At 45.1% G+C, this 18,542-nt stretch overlaps 1 protein-coding gene across 2 annotated transcripts in view; it reads left to right on the top strand.

The window, feature by feature from the left end:
* Etv5 (ETS variant transcription factor 5) overlaps positions 1 to 8,251 on the top strand; it is a 58,812-nt gene extending 50,561 nt beyond the window's left edge. For both annotated transcript variants that reach the window (XM_085832129.1, XM_085832128.1), the window contains 2 exons: positions 2,291 to 2,392; positions 5,874 to 8,251. In XM_085832129.1, coding sequence (XP_085688255.1) covers positions 2,291 to 2,392; positions 5,874 to 6,095 — 324 coding nt within the window. In that variant the 3' untranslated portion in view covers positions 6,096 to 8,251. The remainder of the gene's footprint in view (positions 1 to 2,290; positions 2,393 to 5,873) is intronic.
* Positions 8,252 to 18,542: the final 10,291 nt, after the last annotated feature.

Raw genomic sequence — 18,542 nt, 5'->3', positions numbered from 1 at the left:
GACGTTCCTGTCGCTCAGGGGCAGACTAGTTGGCAGTGAGTTTCAGATTGTGGTTGCTGACCACCCTGGCTGCAGGTTTTTCTTATTAGCAATATATTTCCATTGATTTAAAATATTTACCTTTGGGGCTGGAGAGATGGCTCAATGGTTAAGAGCACTGACTGCTCTTCCAGAAGTCTTGAGTTCAAATCCCAGCAACCACATGGTAGCTCACAACCACCCTCTTTTGGTGTGTCTGAAGACAGCTACAGTGGTGTACTTAGATAAAATAATAAGTAAATCTATTTTAAAAAGAAAAAGAAAACATCAAAAAGATTACCCACTACTATGAAGAACCATTCCAGAAATGGTTCAACACAAATAAATCAATAAATATAACTTATCACATGAATAGACTCAAAGACAGAAACCACATGATCATTTAATTAGCTATAGGAAGGGCCTGTGACAAAATCTAATATCCCTTTATGATAAAAGTCCTCTTTAAAAAATATTTACCTTCGAGGGGCACGTTGGCACACACCTTTAATCCCAGCACCCCAGAGGGTAAGACTGGGCTACCTGAAACCAGCCTGGGCTACATAGGATGTTCCAGGCCAGCTACCAATACAACTACACAATAAGACCCTGTCTCAAATAAAAATGACCTCTAACCAGGATTTCGGTTTTGCTAGGTTTTGCCTTTTGGGCTTTTCTTGAAGATAGACTTGAACGATGAAGGATGGAACTCTGGGAGACCCAAGATTTGTGGTTACACGAGACACACTTTAAAAGAAAGTGGAAATTAAAGTTGCATAGGATTTCTCAGAGGGTAGAGTAGTAGAAGCCTGGCTAGAGGGCTGCTCTGGTATGATGAGGCCAGATGAGTTCTCCATCTCAGGTTGTCTCTGGTATTTGGTAGAGGTCCTTCAAGAGTCCTGAAATCAGGAGGCATTTCTGTCACTGCACCTAAATAGTTGATGTGGACTGCTGTTGTCTTTCCACATACCTCCATGTTTAACCTTTGGCTTTTGTTTTTGGCAGTGTGCATTTGTGTGCATGTGTGTGCATGCGTGCGTCTCAAAAGAGCGAGTTGGGCTTGATGGTGCATATGATCAAACACCTGGAAGCAGAGGTGGGAAGATTGCGAGTATGAAGCAAGCCTGGGCTAGAGAGATCCTGTCTCTGAATAACACAAAATGTAGAAGAACAGCAAAAGGATGTGGTTAGGTTGGCTTTTTTGAAGTGTGGTGGGTTTTTGTTATTGGTGTTTTGTTTGGGCGGGGTTGTTCGTTTGTTTTGATTTTGATTATCTATTGGTTTGGTTTTTGAGACAGGGTTTTCTCTGTGTAGTCGTGGCTGTCCTGGAACTCTCTGAGGACCAGGCTGGCCTTAGACTCAGGAGGTCCACCTGCCTCTGCCTCTTTGTGTGCTTGGATTAAAGGCGTGTGTGACTGTGTCCAGCCAAAGTTTCTAAAGTTGACTAAAATGAAGACCTCAGACAGCTTACATTTCCACAGTGGATCCACCCTGACAGTCACTCACTCTCAAGCAGGAACACGAATGTTTACCTGCTGGGAACAGAACTTGATCGGCTGTCCTGATAATCTAACTCTCTAGTAGGAAATCTCCCAACTATAATGCTTTTTTGCCCAAAGCTCCAATTACATCTCCTCATCCCTGCCCCTCAAGTGGACCAGGTTACTACAATGCACTTTAGAACTGTGGGAGAAGCCCTGTTAATTTTTCATTAAATGGATAATGGTGCTGTGTGCTTTACTGTCCATTCTGTGGGTCTGCTGGGAGCCAAGAGCTGATGGCAGTAGCTATAATGATCTGAATCCCCCTCAGTCCGAGAGCCGCAATAAGTAAACATCTCCCAGCCCCTCTCCAATCTTATTAGAATTGAACTTCTGCTCTGAAGGCCCATTAGCAGCTCGCTAGCATGTTCCTAATGTTTCAGGAATGACCATTCTAATTATTCCTTATTGACTGCTACAGAAACCATAGCACTTAATGGCAATATGTTAATGGTCCGTGAGTATTGGTCAATAATTCATAAATGGAGAAACCGTGGAGAGCCAGTTCCTCTGGGATGCCAACAAGTCCGCTAGTCTTACAGTGTTACACGGCTACCCCAGGTCTCTCCTCCTAGGCACTGTGGCCCAATCATCACCTTTACTTAATATTTGGTCTTGAGAGAGTTAAACGCTTTCCTTTCCAAGTTAGAGAGAGTGATCGTTAGCCAGAGCCATTGAGTTCCAGAATATCCTGGGGACGTGTTTAGATCTGGGCTGTCTCGTCCTTCCAGGTTGCTCGTCGTTGGGGTATCCAGAAGAATCGGCCAGCCATGAACTATGACAAGCTGAGCCGCTCTCTCCGCTATTACTATGAAAAGGGCATCATGCAGAAGGTAAGCGCCTACACATGCTCGGAACGCTCTGCCGCCTTCAAGGAGCGTGTCCCTAACCTCAGTGATAAGGTCATTTACAATCACTAGGAGAAAACTTGAGCCTCATCAGTGAGTCTACGGTAGGAAAGAACCCGGGAACCATAACAATGAGAAGCAATGAGAATGAGACTGTGGCACACCTGTAGTGCTAGCCCTGGCAAGGTAGAAACTGAGGGTCAGGAAGCCAAGGCCTGTCTTCACCTGTATATCACAGTCTAGGTCAGCCATGCTACATAAGCTCCTGTCTCCTAAAACTTGAAGTAAAAAGGAGGCACATGGATATTTAAAGTACCTTTAGGACTGAAGAAGTGGCTGGCTCAACGTTAAAGAGCACTGGCCTCTCTCCCAAGACCTGACTCCAGGTCTCAACACCCACGTCAGGTAGCTCACAGCCTTCTGTAACTTCAGCTCCTGGGGTCTGATGCTGTCCTTGCCTCCGCAGACACTGTACACACATGACACGCAAAAATACACTCGGGCTCATACATGTACATATTACAAAAAAAGCTTTTTTTTAAAAAGTGCTTTTAATGTTGTCGAGTACATACGGACAGAAGTTGCTGTGGAAAACAAGAAGAAATTGGCTTCTGCTTTTCGAAAGCTGCCTCCAGTTACAAAAAGACCTAAAGGCTTTAGGTCCGCTTCTATTGTGCAAAGCAAGACATGAAGAAATCAACATTCAATATTCCATTCCACACAGCTTGAAACCTTTAGTTGTGAAAACATTTAGGGCACAGCATCTGCACTTGTCATTCAGTGGGATACCATCTCAACGAGTTAGAAGAATAAGGAAAACCTGTTTCTCTTTTAAACCTATACAGCCTAGAACTTAAGAGACCCTCAGTTTAACAAATAGTAGCCATCTCATTCAGTAAGAGGTTTTTCTTTGCAGAATAGAAGATAAAATATTTTTGAAAAAGCCACTATAGAGTCCTTATTAGAGTAAGGTGTTAAGGGACTTCAACCTTTAAAATCCCATTGATATGTGGAAGATGGGACTGAACGCACCTTTCTTTTTTTTTTTTTTTTTTTTTTTTTGATTTTGGTTTTTCGAGACAGGGTTTCTCTGTGTAGCCCTGGCTGTCCTGGAACTCACTTTGTAGACCAGGCTGGCCTCGAACTCAGAAATCTGCCTGCCTCTGCCTCCCAAGTGCTGGGATTAAAGGAGTGTGCCACCACCGCCTGGCATTGCCGCTCTTATTTTTTTTTTTTTTTTAAAGATTTATTTTTATTTATTATATGTAAGTACACTGTAGCTGTCTTCAGATGTACCAGAAGAGGGCATCAGATCTCATTACAAGTGGTTGTGAGCCACCATGTGGCTGCTGGGATTTGAACTTCGGACCTTCGGAAGAGCAGTCGGGTGCTCTTACCTACTGAGCCATCTCACCAGCCCCGCACCTTTCTTAAATATCACATATGTTATGCATCTCCCCAGACTAGCATTTACACAGTGGGGGAGCTACGTGCACAGGTTGTGTTTCCCTAGAATGCTTGGGACAAGAAGCATTTAATATTTTGAAAATTATCTCATTTTTTGGAGGATTTACATAGACTTTAGTAGTTAATTTTACGGTATTTTGTCCACTACCACCACTTCTCCCCTCAAAAATAAAACAAAACCTAAAACAAAACCCAACCTATATCCATTAGCATTCATTCCCATTTTCCCTCTAACCCACTTGATATCCTCAGACCAAATCTCAAACGCAGGAAGAAGTGTTTTGTCATTTGTGATTCTGTTGCACTGATTAAAGCACCATGACCAAAGCAGCGTATAAAATGAAAGGTTCATGTGGGTGGGTAGGCGCACATTCTGGAGGGTTTAAGTGTTCTGGCAGGAAGAGGCAGGCATGGCAGCAGAAATGGATGCTGAGAACTCACATCCCGAACCATACTCAGGAAACTGAGACATTTAAACTGGAGCTGGCATGAGGTGTTGAAGCCTCAAAGCCCTTCCCCAGATGTGACACCCCCACACACACTGCCCCACCCCACCCCCACGCTGCAACAAGGCCACATCCCCTAAGCCTCCGCAAACATAGCCACTAACTGCAGACTTAAGTGTTCAAATGCCCTGAGATTATTGGGCATCGACCCTGTGTTTCTCCCAGACCCAGGTCAAACGTGAAAGAATACAGTTCAAGGCGCAGAGGCGCGGGACTAAGGAGAAAGGGCTATCCTTCTTACTGACTCAATTGATGAGCATAGGAAGACTTGAGAACTGTGACTGGAGTGGGTTCAGATCTTAACATTCTCATTTGGTAGCCTGCTGGTCAGTCATGTGACCTCTTCTATCCCTTACAGAGCAAATGCAGTCCTCTGTTGTAGTCCTGGCAATACATCTGAAAATGTCCAAGTAACACTAATGTGATACCCGTTGCTTTATTGTGACCGTGGCTGAAAGAGATGGTTATAGGGAAAATAGCCTGCCATGTCAAAGGTGGTTCATGCCCTGAGTCCCTAAATCGAACAGAGAAAACCTAGTGATGATGTCAATACTAGAAGCCATGCTGCCCTTGGATTGGTGCCAAGCCAAAGTCACTAAATGCCTCCCTCCACTAAATGCCTTCACACAGGAGGCTTTGACTTGCACAATTCTTTGGGAAGAAACCACACACCTATAGGAAAGTCCATAGGCTGGGTTGGGAGGTTCAGACCATTGAGGCTTGAGGATTTTAAGTTCAGGGCTAACCTGAGCTACATAGTGAGTTCCAATTCAACAGACCCATACACTAAAGTGACAGGTGTGGCCAAGGTGGAGTCTGGGGCCTGCAACAGACTGAAGTTCCACAGAAGCTGGCTTAATCATATTCTTAACTGGGGAGCTTGGGAGATTGCTCAGTGGTTAAAGCTCCTTCCATGCAAGAGGGCTGGAATTCAGATCCCCAGAACCCAGGTCATTCCAGCCTGGGAAGTCAGGTGATTCAACCCCGAAAACTATTTCAGCCGATTCTAGGCTTGACAGAAGGGTTCCTGCCTCAAAGGTGAAACAGTGATGGAAGATTCTTGATCTTGGTCACGTGCCTTCGAAGAAAACGGGGCTCTGAGCCCTTCGAAATCGCACATCCATCCTGGGAAAACCATAAGCTCTGGAGGTCACTGGAAATGTGGTCTGGCATCTGCATTGTGACTTAAGTACTACACCAGCCCCTGTCAGTACAGGCAGAATAAGGCTTCCTTTACTGCTCAAGGAGCCTGCCCCGGCATGCATTTGGAATCCAAAAATTCAAATGCTGTCTTTTAAAATACTGAGCTGTGGTGTCAACAAAACCCTTGGCGGGGGAATAGGTCCCTAAGATGCGATTGGACTAATCAGCCCCTTTGGTGCTTGGCCCCCTGAGAGGTTGGCATCTTAGAAGTTCTCATTTTCTTCACTGGACACCCCCCTCCCCCGTGCCATGCTCCAGCTGAGTCTCGTGTGATCTGTCTTCTCACGCAGGTGGCTGGGGAACGCTACGTCTACAAATTTGTGTGTGACCCGGATGCACTTTTCTCTATGGCCTTCCCGGACAATCAGCGCCCGTTCCTGAAGGCAGAATCCGAATGCCCCCTCAATGAGGAGGACACGCTGCCTCTGACTCACTTTGAAGACAACCCTGCTTACCTCCTGGACATGGATCGCTGCAGCAGCCTCCCCTACGCCGAAGGCTTCGCTTACTAAGTTTCTGAATGGCCGAGTAGCCACACCCTAGAGCTAGCAGTCCTCATCCAGGCAAACGAGGGCAGTGGTTTTGTTTGTGTTCTTGGCTGTTCCTAAAGCTTGCCCTTTGAGTATTATCAGGAGAACCCAAGCTGTCTCTGGATTCGACACCCTTTAAGACAAATACCTTGGCTCGGGAGGAGTGGGAACAGGGAGAGACAGAAACCACCACTTCCTGGGGAGACATGGAAACCGTCCTCCTTGCCACCATGGCCAGTATGTGCAGAAGCAGTACTGCAGTGTGTTCAGGGTTAGCGCCCATGAAAGGGGACCGATGTGTATGACAATCTGCGTTGATCATGGACTACTAAAATGCCTTCACACAGGAGGCTTTGACTTGCACAATTCTTTGGGAAGAAACTGCACACCCATAGGACAGTCGATAAGGCTGGGTCGGGGAGGCTCAGACCATTGAGGCTTGAAATTGCAAAACTCTTGTAGCTCATTCTGAAATCTTTCCCCTGTAGTCCAGAACTGGGGAGGCCAGGAGAGCTGTTACTCACTCCATGGTTCTCAGACCGCTTTCTTCTTCGGCCTTCCTTCCAGCCGAGCCGTCACCATAAGTAAATCAAGTCCCCTTCCTCGCAGTCACACGGCTGAGCGCAGACGGCTTGTTTTAAAAAGATGATGAACATGACAGTATTTTGTTTTGCTTTGATTTTGGGGGGGAGGGGTTCATCTTGCTTTTGGTGGTTGTTTTGGGGAAAAAAACAGTTTATATAAACTGATTTTTGTAGTTTTGGTATTTAAAGCAAAAACAAACAAAAAACAAACCCCTTTTGGTACCTGCACTGCATCCCTCAGGTGGGGCGGTGCCTACTTTGGAAGATGCTGCAGCCTGCGAGGGGATCTGCTGGGGCTTCCCCTTCGCCACACAGAAGCCGCTTGGTGCTTTCTGCACCAGACAACCTGTTGAGGCATATAACCTGATCTGTACATTTTTTAAAGTGTGCAGGGCAGCCTGGACACAGCTTAGCGTTATATGTGTATAGTTCTCCATGCTCACTAACTCTCTTTCTCTGGGAAGCAGATGTACATACTACATACATGTCACATACTACATACATGTCATGTACTACACACATGTCATATAGTACATACATGTCATGTCCATTTAACGACTGGTCACCTGCTGGGGACCCAGGCATCTGCCTTGTTTTCCTTTTTCTTTCAGTTTTGGACTTTGGACCCTGCACAGTGGTTCCCCGGGGTCTGAAACTTACCTGTCACACACAGGTAGAGCAGTGCAAGCCAGCATTACTGGCTTCCTGCTACTTTTTGTTTGTTTTTTTTAAATTTTTTATTCTGATTGCTGTATTATATTGGGAATGTTCTAAACAACCAAACTAAAGCTGTGTACAGATTGGGTTTGGAGTGGTGGGGAAGTCAGCAGGAAACGCCAGTGCTTTGCTGCCTGACTCCTGGTTGACAGGAGTTTGCTGTCCTTGGCACTCCACACGTGCAGGATGGGACACAGAGCTGACTGAGCATGGGACACTCCACAGCCTTCTCATGACGTGTGAAGGAGGTTCACAGGAACGAGGGGTATGTTTTAGAGCTATGAGAACCTAGTCAGCCCACAGAGGCATCAAACCTCAAGCTTGGGCCTTAATTAGCGTTGTACTCTGATGAAAGGACTCTTTCATAAGCATATTTATAGCTTTCTAATCTATACACAGTCTACACATAGATGCATATTTTACCCCAACTGGCTACAGGAGATTTATTTGTTGTAAATGCTGTATAGATTTTGGGGTTCTTTTTTGTTGTTCTTCCTCTCTTCACTTATACTGGTGTGGGGTTTGTTTTAGTTTTCTTTAGTGAATTTATGCTGTTTTGGGGGTGGATTGAGAAGAATCTTCCGTAGCCTGAGCTGTCCCTCCCGTTTTGACGGCACATGTGCCAGTCAAGGGACACGGGACAGTAGCGCCACTTTGCATTCCCACCGGACTCATGTACCTCCCGCAGAGCCGTCCCCGTCAAGGTGTGGGGCTTCTTTCATGCATTTGCTTCTTTTCCAGAGTGTGGATTTGAACCACGTCCCCCTGCACAGGGCCGCGTGCACCCTGCCGAGCTGCGTATATTCTGTACTGTGTACAATAAAGAAGATTGCTTTCCTTACGCATTCCTGCAGCCTGCCTCTTTCTTGCACTCGGTGTTTTAATTTTCAAGTAAGCAAGAAGCAACTGGGCTTTCCCCCAACTCCTGCCCCCACCTTCAGCTATTGAACCTTATTGGACGATAGAGTTAAGTTAAGGCTGAACATCTGATCCACTACTAGCCACTCCACCCCAACCCCACCCCTGCCTCCCTTAAAGCAGGATTTTGCTTGAACCTTGGATTCTGTGAAAAGATTAACTAGGCAAGACCTTTTTTTGATTCCTTTTCTTCTAACTCAGCCCCTTTGGTTGATAATTTTAAAACTGCTAAACACAAAGATCATTTCCGAGTTTTTCTCCTAATAGGTTTTGCTTTAGACAAGTGAAAATATTTTTTTGATGGTTCCTCAAAAGAGCAAGTTTGTTTGTTTCTTTTTTTCTTTCTTTCTTTCTTTCTTTCTTTCTTTCTTTCTTTCTTTCTTTCTTTCTTTCTTTCTTTCTTTCTTTTGTGAGACAGGATTTCTTTGTGTAGCCTTAGCTGTCCTGGAACTCACTCTAGACCAGGCTGACCTCGAACTCAGAAATCTGCCTGCCTCTGGCTCCCAAATGCTGGGATTAAAGGCGTGCGCCACTACTGCCCGACTCTCTTTTTCTTTGTTTCTTTTTTTTTTTTTTTTTTTATTTCTGGGCCTGTAGCAGTAGATAATCTACCCTCCGCGTCCACCGCTCCTGGGGGGGGATATATCCCATGTAACGGATACATGGAAGTCTTTGGCAGAGTTGCGCAGCATCCTGTGTGCTGGGCTCCTGTTTCATCCCTGTTACACACTTTAACTTGGGGCTTTCGAGACTCCTATTGCAGAAGAGAAACAAAGTGGAGCCTTGTAGGGCCTGGAACAGAAGGCTTTCTGTAAGGTATCTGCTCTTTCTCTCACTGTTCTACAAGTTCCAAAGTGTAGAAACATCCAAGACTGAATTGGTACACAGCCGCTCGAATGGAGACGTGGGAGATGAATGAATGCCACATAAAACTCCATTAGCTTTGACAGATGAAGAAAAGCTGCTCAGGGAAAAGAGGCAGGGTGTGTGGGACAAAGGGGCTCTCCTCGGGTGCCTGACTACGATAAAACTATTCTCCTCGGGCTCATTATCTAGCCTAGGCTCAGACCCAGATCATTAGCCTCGTGACAGAGGTCCCCTGACACTGTGGCCTGGCTAGTATTGGATGCTGGGGTAAGGAAGCCAGAGAATGTTAAGTGTCTTCATGGTATCCTCTTTCACGAGCCAGGTTAGGGGAACAATGTCCATTCAGCTGTTAGATGACAAAGAAAATGTATGAGGAGAAAAGACAGCGGGTTTGAAAGCCAGAGCTCACAGTCTAAATTGTAATGCATCTGGGACTTGGGTAGTGTGGGAGAAAAACACTCAAGACAGTTGAGCTTTGGGAAAGGTAATTTGCTAAGCAGTCAGGTAGGTAGAGCATATTGTGTCTCAAAAATGCAAGCCAAGTCGGGTGGCAAGAGTCCTGAAAATCCAATATAGTGCTAAAAAGCAATACTGCTTCTCTCTGGTAAATATATTGTGCTTCATATAGAGGGATCCATGGTGGGACGTGGACAAGCAGCTGTATCCTGGTTCTGACAAACACATAGACCCTATTTAGAAAGGGACCCTTGAGTGTCTAGCCTTCCGGTAGTCCTTCCAGTTGAAGAGCTGGCTCTGACAGCCAGACTTCAGTCGGTTGACCTTGGCAGTGGTCCTCAGCTAACCATTTGATAGCACTTTACAGTTTTCTGAAATGGGAACACTTGGTTGAAATCAAATATGAAAATAGGACTCTCAGCCTCCAAAATTACTCTTCAGAATGTTCATAGTGGCTACCATACAAAATCAAGCTGGACTCTGGGAGGTTGGGTGTGTGGGTTGTGACCCCAGCTATGGGATCTTGAAGAGCATCCTAGGTCAATGAGGTAAGGTGCCACTTCCTAGAACGCCTAGAAGGCAGGGGATAGTTCCCAGGGGATGGAATGTGCATGCATGTGCAGGTTTATTGGGAAGCTGCTCTCTGACAAGTTCACTGGCCCCAAGGACAGAGGCCAGGGAAGTTGCCATGGAGAGAGAAAGGGAAAGAAAAAGAGAAAAAGAGAGCTTGTGCAAAGAAAGAAGGAGGAGAGAGAGGGTACGCACCTAGGCTTAACCTTGAAAATATATATGTTGATTATTAAATATACTATATTTTTAATTTTTTTTTAGCATGAACACATGGGGGTGTGGTTTTGATAACTCATTAAATAAATCTAGTGGCTAGAAAGCCCAAAGGTAAATTTTCAGTCTAGGCAGCTGGTGGCAGGAGAACAAAACAGCATTTTTATTTTTCACGTACTTAAGATAGAAACAAGCATGGAGTGACTACTTCACATTCATAATTTGAAACAGACAGACAAAATTTAGAAGGATAAAGTTGAAGTTGCGGTGAAGGTACAACTTTCCCGTAACAAAGATGGTTGCCAGTCATGTGGCACCAAGAGTTTCAAGTCTTTGCTTAACTGGCTCAACTGTGAGACCTTCTTTAACCTCAAGATTTAAAGCTGCACCCCTAACCCCCACACACACACAGACACACACACACACACTCCTTCCACAGTAGCTAGCATCTTCTGGCAAATGCCACCCTTTTGTTCTTTTGGTCCCTTCTGCCACATAAGGTCCACAGCATAAAGATTTGTATTGGCTTTCTTTCCCTCAGCCACACATCCCAGAGCAGCACCTGCCATGGAATGCCGTTTCTTGCCAGATGGTGACAGTTAGTGTGTTATGTGTCTAGTCTAGAGAAATGTTTTGTCAGTAGCCTGAGAGCTGCCTAGGGACTGGGTGGGTTCCATTGTGATTCTCCCCACAGCCAAATTGTCTTTCGCATAAGTGACAACTGACACCTGACTGAGTGATGGGACCGAGATGTATCCCCTTCAGAATGGAATCAGGACTCCCAGAAGAGGTCTGCTCAGTGTTAGTGGCCAACACAGAAGACGCCATGCCCTGAATGAGCTCCCCCTTCCCCTCCCTCTCCCCCTCCCCCTCTCCCTCTTTCCTCCCCCTCTCACCTCCTCCTCTCCCCCTCCTCCTCCCCCTTTCCCAACTTCCCTGGCCTCTATCCTTTGGGCCAGTGAACTTCTCAGAGAACAGCTTCCCAATAAACCTACACGCACATGCACACACACACAAACCTGACTTGAATTGGCTTATTTCACTAGTGGAGAAATAACTTATCAGAAACTAGAGTCTGAAACCGGCTTAACTGAAGCTGGCTGGGCATCTGTGGAAGGGCTAGGACAACAGAGAGATCAAGGACAATGCCACCTTAGGCAGAACAGGCTCTCGGGACCCAGGGTCTGCTTTGTTCTGGTTAACTTTTCTGAGCTGAGAGGTGACCTCATCTGTCGTGCACTGCAAACAGTGTTCTTTTGACTTCTAAAAGTGAAAGGAACAGGAGAGGGCAAGGAAGGAAGCAAGAAAACCAAACCTAGGCTGCTGCAAAAGTCCAGGCGGCAGGGCTAAGTCAGACCTAATAAACTTTGGGCAGTTGTTGGGGCAAAGAGGATTTAATTACAGCTGCAAGGTTTGGGGCCAAGGAAAGTTGACATTGCTGTGAACTGAAACAAAGAAACGAGAAGAGAAATGATTTGTGACGGGAAAACCAGGCCTTCACCCAAGGCATATTTTACTTATGCAACTGTTAGAAATCCAGTGGGGAACTGCAGAGCTGGCTCCGTGGTGAAGCGCACTTGTTGCTCTTGCACAGCACTTGAGTTCGATTCCCAGCACTCACGTGGTGCCTAGCAACTGTCTCCAACTCCAGTTGCAAGGGGCTGGCACCAGGCATGCACATAGTTTACACACAAACACACACACACACACACACACACAGGGAGAGGGAGAGAGAAAGAAGCAAAATAGTCATACACATAAACTAATTAAATTAGAAAAAAATATCAGCTGGGATGCTGGGTCTGGAGTTTAGGGGAACTCCAAACTGGGGATAGAAATTTGAAGTCTAAGCCAGATGTGGTGGCACACAGCTTTAATCCCAGCACTCAGGAGGCAGAGGCAGCAGGTCTCTGTGAGTTCAAGGCCAGCCTGGTCTACAGAATGAGTTCCAGGACAGCCAGGGCTAGCTACACAGAGAAACTGTCTTGAAAAACCAGAAGAAGAAGAAGAGGAGAAGAGAAAGGGAGGGAGGAGGAAGTGTGTGTGTGGGGGGGGAGTATTAATCGCTAAGACTGCCATGTACTGAGGCTGGAGACCATATGAATGTCTGTGATCCATGCTTTTCCCAGAAACCATGTAGAAGTCCATGATCTATGCGTTCACTGCCTGTAGAAGCCAAGGAAGCTACTTTTGCCATGGTATTTATGACTGCAGACTCACAGTTGAGAAATAGAGTCATAGAAGGCTTCTGTACCAATCCCCTACCCCTCAAAAATGTAACAGCCTAGACAGGAAGCCATTGAAGAGAACTCTCAAAAACTGTGATAGGGATGCAGAGGTGTAGCCCTAACAGTTGATGGCTTCTAGAAGGAGTGTGGGTAGGGAAGGACTCAGTTCTCTTTAAGGGGCTGACACTGGGAGTTTAACCATGCTCTAGCTGGGCAATGCAAACTGGACATGTGGTCTCTCTCTCTCTCTCCTGTGAGGGATAGGGGAGGGACGTCACAAAGGTAGAGAGTAGACCTGCGAGCCCAGGGATGTATGATCGGGGTGCATTATATGAAATTCCCAAATAACCCAGTAAAAATATATTTGTTGGAAGAAAAAGAGCTGAGGTGAAATGAAATCACAGGGGAAGGAACATGGGTAGAGATCTGGACCTTTAATTGCTCTATGACTCCAAGACATTGGAGAAACAAGAATCCGCAAAGGAGACTGGAGAAATAGGGCCTGGGAAGTGTGGGAGGCGGAGGAAGGTGGGGTCTGTTCTCCACATGCTTCCGGTGTGACCCTGGACTGGAGTATCAAGAATAGTCTGGGCTAACTTGCATGGGATGGCAGACCTAACCGCTCAGGACTGCGGGGATTCGAAGTTGGACTTAAGACCAGAGGAAGCCCCATGGATTTCAAAATCTTGGCTTGAAAGGAACTCAGCCTCTTGCAAACCCTGCCCTCCAGGCATAACATCCGAATGATCGGTCAGATTCTCACAAATTCAGAGTAAAAAAACTGCCAAGGAAGAAGGGGTGGGTGCTGTCACTAGCCCCTTCCCACTGCTTTGGGGTTATGTTTATGCTTGTTTTATTTTCTTAAGATACATTCTTATTTTGGGAACTGTCTTAGTTAGAGTTTTACTGCTGTGAACAGACACCATGACCAAGGCAAGTCTTATAAAAACAACATTTACTTGGGGCTGGCTTACAGGCTCAGTCAGAAGTTCTGTCCATTATCATCAAGGCGGGAGCATGACAGTATCCTGGCAGGCATGGCGCAGGCAGAGCTGAGAGTTCTACATCTTCCTCCAAAGGCTGGAAGACTGACTTCCAGGCAACTAGGGTGAGGATCTTATGCCCACACCCACAGTGACACACCCATTCCAACCAGGTCACACCTATTCCAACAAGGCCACACCTCCAGATGATGCCACTCCCTGGTCCAAGGATATACAAACCATCACAGGAACATTAAATGTTTTTTAATTACCTTCGTATTTTAGAATTAGCGTATGTTCATTGTGGAAATTTTGAAAAATCTAGAACTGAAATTGAAAACTACTTTGAATATTTAAATTAGGGGTTGCATTTAACACCCGTGTGCTTCTTTCTAGGTGCCATTTTTAAAATACACAAATTTGGGCTGGCAGGATGGCTCAGGGGAGGAAAGGCGCTTGCTGCCAAGCCTGATGGCCTGAGTTAATTCCCAAAACCCACCTGGGCTAGAAGCTCTCACTGTCTCCTCCACTGTGCGCTGTGGACTGTGATCACCGCCACATTGGCACATTGGTTAACTTCTTAAAACATAAAAATTGGCCATTACTACATTGTACATAGTTTTGTGGCTCATTCATTTCTTAAATAAAATATTTTAAAATCCTTCTATATCAAAAATATAGGCGGGGCGATGACTCAGTGGGTAAATCTGTCATACAATCTTGAGACCTGAGTTCAAATTCCCAGAAATCATGAAAAGTTGGGGATGGAATCACATACTTCTGTAATCTCAGCAGAGACGAGGAAATCTCTGGAAGCTCATGGCCCAGCAAAGCTGACATAAAAGCCAGGGGACAGGGTGGGCAGGATAAGATAGTCACAGCAAGGTAGAGGTTTGAACCAACACTCAAGGGTATCCTTTGATTTCTATAGATGTGCTTCGACACATGTGCCCTTGTGCACACACCTATAAATACATATATACATACATGTAAAGACTTAAAGTATGGGGCTGGAGAGATGGCTCAGTGGTTAAGAGCACTGGCTGTTCTTCCAGTGGCCCTTAGTTCCGTTCCTAGCAACCATAAGCTCACAACCATGTTATCGATGCCCTCTTCTGGCATGCAAATGTACATGCAGATAGAGCACTCATATACATAGAGTAAATAAATAAATTTTTAAAAATTAGATTTAAAGAATATTGCTACACAATACCATTTTTAATGACTGCATGCTATTCCACAGACCATGTTTAAGGAGTTGCCACACTTCCTGGGGAATAAAGGTACCACAAAATGAAGCCAGGTACGACATCTGCCAAGACAAAGGAACAGGAACCAACATCTGTTAATTTTACCTCCTGAGAATCTCTCAGATCTGTCTCCATAGTCAGTCTGGTTACTCAGCCCCCTGGGCTATTAGGGCCAGCACGTAGGCCTCATCTCCTCCTCTCTTGCCCCACCCCAACCTCCTTTCCAAAATGTACTAAGTGATTATTTTTTTTTCAAGCTCATGGCATCCCCATGGACAGAAAAGTTCTGGTTGCCCAGCCAAATGATGCTCAGTCTACAGAGTGTGGGTAGAGACCACGCCGAGGACCATGTCAATCTTAAAAATAGAGTTGAGCTAAAGACATAAATGGCAACAATATTGTGTAATTCTATTTGTGTGAAATCTCAAATAGATGCAACTAGGGCATAATGATAGAAATCAGAAAGCCACAATGGTGCTGTAGGATAATGGTCCAAATTCTAATTTGGGTAATTGTTACACGCTCACTATCAACATTCACTGAACTAAGCCCCAAAGTCTGTCTTAACTGTCCTGCCCCAGCTTGGACACTCCTTGGCCCTGCAGTGTTACGATACCTCCATCCCTGACCCTCAACCCTCATAACCTCCATGTGACCACACCTCACCCACAAAAGATATTCCATGACTCTTTCGAACACTTATTAATCAACCCCATGTTTGCTGCTTTCCATAGTTACTGCTTTTTAAAGTAGAGGGCCTCACTGTTTAATTATTCACCCATTTGCAAGATTGGCTGATTGTTTTTCCCAACAGAGAATAAACTCCATGAAAGCAGAACTTATCTGTCTGGCTAACTGTGTTATCTCTAAAACAGAAATTCCTAATTGAGGGGCTGAAGAGATGACTCCACTGGTAAGAGCACTTGCTGCTCTTGCAGAGGGCTTGGTTGGGTTCAACTCCCAACACCCACAACTGTCTGCAACTCCAGTCCCAGGGGTTTGACCCTCTATTCTGCACATACATCACACACACACACACACACACACACACACACACACACAGAGATGCAGGCAAATTCCCCATATACTCATTAAATAAATAAAACGTTCAAAGATATTTTTCAAAATATCTAACTTGGTGAACCTGGTAAATGTGTATCATTGTTCACAGAGATGTTGAGGAATTCAGGGGCTTTGCCTCTTCTGGTTTCATCAAGCACCTGAACACATGTCCCATATGTACACTTACACACATGAATAACATTTTTTAAAGTAAATCTTTTTAAAATTAAATATATTTATTTGACAAGGCTTTATATTTTAAAAATCCTGTTGTATTGAGTGATTGTGACCATATATTTGTACTTACCAAAAAAAAAAAAACAAAAACAAAAAACTCAAATATATAACCAACTCTGACAAACAATTTCATAAATGAATCTTTCAGTGAGATTAATGGGAGAGTTAATTCTTCATTCGTCTGTTGCAAGGGTGAAGCTGGACTCAGTGTCAGCTCTGCTCCTATTAGGAATTTTGAGTAAGTCATGAAAATATCCAAAGGGAGATAGCCTCTACCATGATTAATTTTCTTATGTTCTTTTAGTAGTAGGTCTGTGGCCAGATACATGACTGCAGTATACTTCCCAGCATCCTTTACAATGCAGCTGTGCCTATTATTAATATATGACTTCTCAACTCAAATTCGCCATCTTTTTTTTTTTTTCATCTCTGAAACTGTTCTGAGTCCTCCAAACATTTTCCTCTAGTGACTGTCTCTGTCAGCATAAGATGCCAGAGTGATATTAGAGAAAAGGGATTTACTTCCTATGTGCATGAGCCTGCAGTAAGTAGCCCAGCTTCTCCAAGGCCTGGCGGCTGCAGAGCTCAGAAAGCAACAGATTTTGAGCAGCGCAGTACTTCTGACTCCTGCAGAGCTCACAGCCTCTCAAGTGCCTGCTCCTGCCATGCGCAGTGTCTGGAAACTCCCAAATCTTCCCTCCCTGGCAGTTATAGAACAAGAGTTCATTGATCAGCTTCCCCCAATGCCCAACATGGTGGACTGCTAGCAAATTCCACTAGCAAAGCACTTCTAGCCTTCAGTCCTGCCCTCTTGGCAGTAAAGGATTAACTCATCCTGCATTGTCTAAACATGGCACATTCCACAAAGGTTCAGCCCCTACCTGGCTCCTGGAAAATAACCTTTAAGCCCCTGGGATATCCTGTGTGATAAGATAGGCTTTAGTCACGGGAGACCTTGGGCTGCACCAAAGAATCTCTACTGACAGTATGATTCCTGGGGTGGCAAGAATCAGTCTCTGGAGGAGCTAGAGACCAATAGCTAAGGCCAGTTATGTGGACAACCAGCCATGTCTATGTGATTAAGTCCAATCTCTGGCAGAACATTGTGTCTCACTAGATTTCTGTGGTGGGCAGCCCTTCATTAGCATTTCTACACATCATTGCTGAAAAAGTTAAATGCTGTTTGACCCCACAGGGAGAGGACAAATGGAACCTTGTACTTGGTCCCCAAGACATTGTGCTATCTGCCTGTCCCCTTTGCTAACTTCAGTCTGTATCTTTTTAGTTCAATAAGCCCAACCCTGCCTGTTACAGAACTTTTTTGTTTTGTTTTGTTTTGTTTTGCTTTGTTTTGTTTTGTTTTTTTGAGTCGTTCTCATAAATCACAGAACCTAGTGGTGACCTTTAACCCTCAAATATATGTCTCCAATAAAGTCTGGGTCTTGAAAAACAATATGGAGACTTTTCTCAAGCACCCTGCTGCAGCAACTCTTCTGAGCCCCGCTTCCCCTAGCCTTGGGGACTGCCACTTCTGCTTCTCAGGTCTCTGGGAGCTTAGGAGGTCTTCATATGAAACTTTATCCATAGCCAGACAGTGGTGGTGCATGCCTTTAATCCCAGCACTTGGGAGGCAGAGGCAGGCAGACTTCTGAGTTTGAGGCCAGCCTGGTCTACAGAGTGAGTTCCAGGACAGCCAGGGCTACACAGAGAAACCCTGTCTTGGAAGACAAAACAAAATGGAAACTTTATCCATGAAAGTTACTTTGTGGTTTCTCCAGTTTGGACCCAGATGGATACAGTGGTCATGTTATCCACGTCTCTCTAATTAAAGATAAGCAAAAACAAGATGTGTTATCTATGGTAGAGGGTTATTAAGATGCAAGAGTGCTTCCTCCATATGTCTTTCCATTTGGCCATAGATGATGGCTAGACCCCAAGTGTGGTGGAGCTCTGAGATGGAAGAAGTCTGGGCCTCTCATTCACCACATGCTCAAGGGCTAATTAAGAAATAACAGCAGTTCAGCTCACCCTATCTAACACAGTTAAATAACTACTAAGGGACATAAAGATCTCTCTCTCTCTCTCTCTCTCTCTCTCTCTCTCTCTCTCTCTCTCTCTCTCTCTCTCTCTCTCTCAGTTAGGGTTTCCATTGTCCTCAAGGCAGGAGCACGGAAGCATCCAGGTAAGCATGTTAAGGGAGGAACTGAGTATTCTACATCTTGATCCAAAGACAGCTAGGAGCAGGCTGGCACTTCTGCCCTCGGTAGAGCTTAAGCATTGGCTTAAAGCCTACCACCACAGTGATACATTTCTTCCAACAAGGCTATACCTATTCTAACAAGGC

Source organism: Mus caroli, unplaced genomic scaffold (assembly GCF_978045245.1).
Source record: "Mus caroli unplaced genomic scaffold, Mus_caroli_1 scaffold_17, whole genome shotgun sequence".
Taxonomy (NCBI): domain Eukaryota; kingdom Metazoa; phylum Chordata; class Mammalia; order Rodentia; family Muridae; genus Mus; species Mus caroli.
Note: the sequence above shows the minus strand (reverse complement) of the source record. Positions and strands in the feature narration are given on the sequence as shown.